Below are 2,538 nucleotides of genomic sequence, written 5' to 3' on the forward strand. Positions count from 1 at the left end.
CAAGTTTTCTGCCCATACACACATGGAATGAACGTTATTCTCCACTATTTCAAATAGCTCAAATTAAATCAAAAGTATGAAAATGTTATTCAAGAGTGTTTGTTTGGTCTCGTTTATTAGAAGAATTTACGAATCGCAATAGTTGAAAATAATTCAATCGGAATAGTCTGGTGTTGTTATTGATGACTTCATTCTCCAAAATTGGCAAAGCAATATGTCGTTTTCAAAAAGGTTGGTTTTCAGCGATCCATACAATAGGTTACCTGCTTTGTTTATATGTTTTCAATATTTTTGATGCAGGTAATTCATTGTATTTTCTTTTTTGATTATGATTCATCTGTCTCCTTTTCCTTGTTCACTCTACCTAAATGATACCCAAAGGGACTATTCAAAGTGGTCTATAAGATAAAGTATATGTCAGTCAAGAAAATCAGTGAAATTGTCCAGTTGCCTTACTGAAGAAACGTTTAATACAATGAAGCACGAATGCTCAAATTGCCATGTTTGGAGTAATTGTTACAGGAAACTTACTCCTAAACTGTATGATTATGCATTGAAAAGGAGAATAAAATTGGATAAAAGCTGTTCCTACATTTGTAATACCTGCTATTGCCGACTTTATCGCATTATCAAGAAAGGAAACGAGCCAGCAGCTCCAAGTGCAGTTAATATAGAATGTGAAAATCAAGAACTCACCGTTTCTGAACCATCGAAACTTGATGATCTCGCCGTTGCCGGACCATCAGGCACCAATAATTTCGCCGTGGTGGGACCATCTAGAGTGAACAATTTCGCCGCACCAGCAAACATCAATAATGGTGGTTTCGAAATAATCGATCCCAATGCCGCTGGATCATCGGAAATTGACGCTGTTCCTAGTGTTGGTAAGTAGAATAATCTCTTCTTTTTGTTCATTCAGACATCATGATTTGCTACGTTATACTAGTTGTACTCGATTATTCAGAAAATTGAAAAACCCAAATTTATCCCCCAGTGGTGATTATGCCTTTCTCGATTCAATGTGTTGAATTCGAATTAGTATAGTAAATGCAACGTAAATTGCCTACATTTAGGCGGTTAATAGCTTTGATGCGATTATATCACGCTGCTTAAAAATAACTCAACTATGAGAGTAATGGATTGCGTCACGGCTAAATTGATTAATGATTTAAAATGTGCATGTACACAGCGTATTTGATAAAAGAAAAATAGAATTATATTCAAACCGCATGAGATATTAGCAAACAAAAACAATAGTGTCCAACTAGGAAAGTTTATCCGTCGAATGATACTAGTTGCACTCGAATCGGTCAAGTCCTTCTATATGAAACGTGTTTAACAATAAAAAATTCCCGGAGCTACACACACACACACACACACACACACAGTCAGACATGTGCTCAGTTTTTCGAGCTGAGTCGATTGGTATATAACACTATGGGTCTCCGAGCCTTCTATCAAAATTTAGCTTTTGGAGTGAAATTATAGCCTTCTGGTACAACTTTGTTGTACGAGAAAGGCAAAAACATCAGTTCCGTATAATCTTACCTCAACCTAGTAGCTCAATTTGTAGAGCAGTTGCCTATCATGCAACAAATTAGAATAATCGAATACAATATGTATTACATTATATGAAGAAACATGCTTCTAACTAATAGTTATTTTTCCATCTTGTTTTCAGAATCTTTGTTTTCTTTGGAATCAACGAGGGCTGAATCAATTGGTAGCGCTGGTGCCCAGAAACCCGGAGACGGTCAGGAAATTCTTCAACAAATGAAGGCAAAATTTGATGAAATATCTGACAGAAACGATCGATATAGGATTCTAACTTCCTTCCCAAATCCTGGACTGCATACAAAATGATGCAAGAATTCGGTGTTTCGCAACGAACTGCTCAACGTGCAAAGACATTACAGATTGAAAAAGGTTTTATGAGCACACCGGAGACCAGAGTAAATATGTTGTCTTTGAGCGATGATACTCTAACTGTAGTTATGGACTTTTATAATAGTGACGAGATAAGCAGAGCATGTCCTGGGTTAAGGGATTTTGTTATTGAAAATATGGCAGGAGAAAAAGTGCATGTACAGCGCAGGTTACTTTTATGTAACCTTCGTGAAATTTATTCAATTTTCAAAGAGCAATATTTTACTTTTAAAATTAGATTTTCTATGTTTTCCAGCAGCCGCCCAAAAAATTGTATTCTAGCTGGTTCAAGTGGAACGCATACTGTCTGCGTATGCATTTATCATCAGAATGTTAAATTAATGTTTAAAACCCTTAAGGACAAGAAACTTATTCATAACCATTTAAAACCCAGATTAATCCACCTAGCAGTGATGATGCCTTTCTCGTGCATTATAAAATATATTGAAAAAATCACATTAGAAAGGTCAAAAAAGCTCTTTGGGGAATAGATCACATTTTTCGATCATTTTTAATATTTTGCCTTGCCACCATTCAAAAAAAATTGTTCTTTGAATTTTCAAGGGGGACCTTTGGGGAAAAACAATGTTTTTTCAATAATTCCGAAAAGCA

General features: G+C 35.6%; 1 protein-coding gene across 1 annotated transcript; it reads left to right on the plus strand.

Moving 5' to 3' along the window:
• Nucleotides 1-401: 401 nt before the first annotated feature.
• Nucleotides 402-1,863, plus strand: LOC134209318 (uncharacterized). Its single transcript, XM_062685308.1, has 2 exons — nucleotides 402-884; nucleotides 1,682-1,863. Exons 1-2 carry the CDS (start codon nucleotides 476-478, stop codon nucleotides 1,861-1,863), a joined length of 591 nt encoding a protein of 196 aa, XP_062541292.1. The 5' UTR covers nucleotides 402-475.
• The last annotated feature ends 675 nt before the right edge of the window (nucleotides 1,864-2,538 follow it).

Source organism: Armigeres subalbatus, chromosome 2, assembly GCF_024139115.2.
Source record: "Armigeres subalbatus isolate Guangzhou_Male chromosome 2, GZ_Asu_2, whole genome shotgun sequence".
Classification (NCBI taxonomy): Eukaryota; Metazoa; Arthropoda; class Insecta; order Diptera; family Culicidae; genus Armigeres; species Armigeres subalbatus.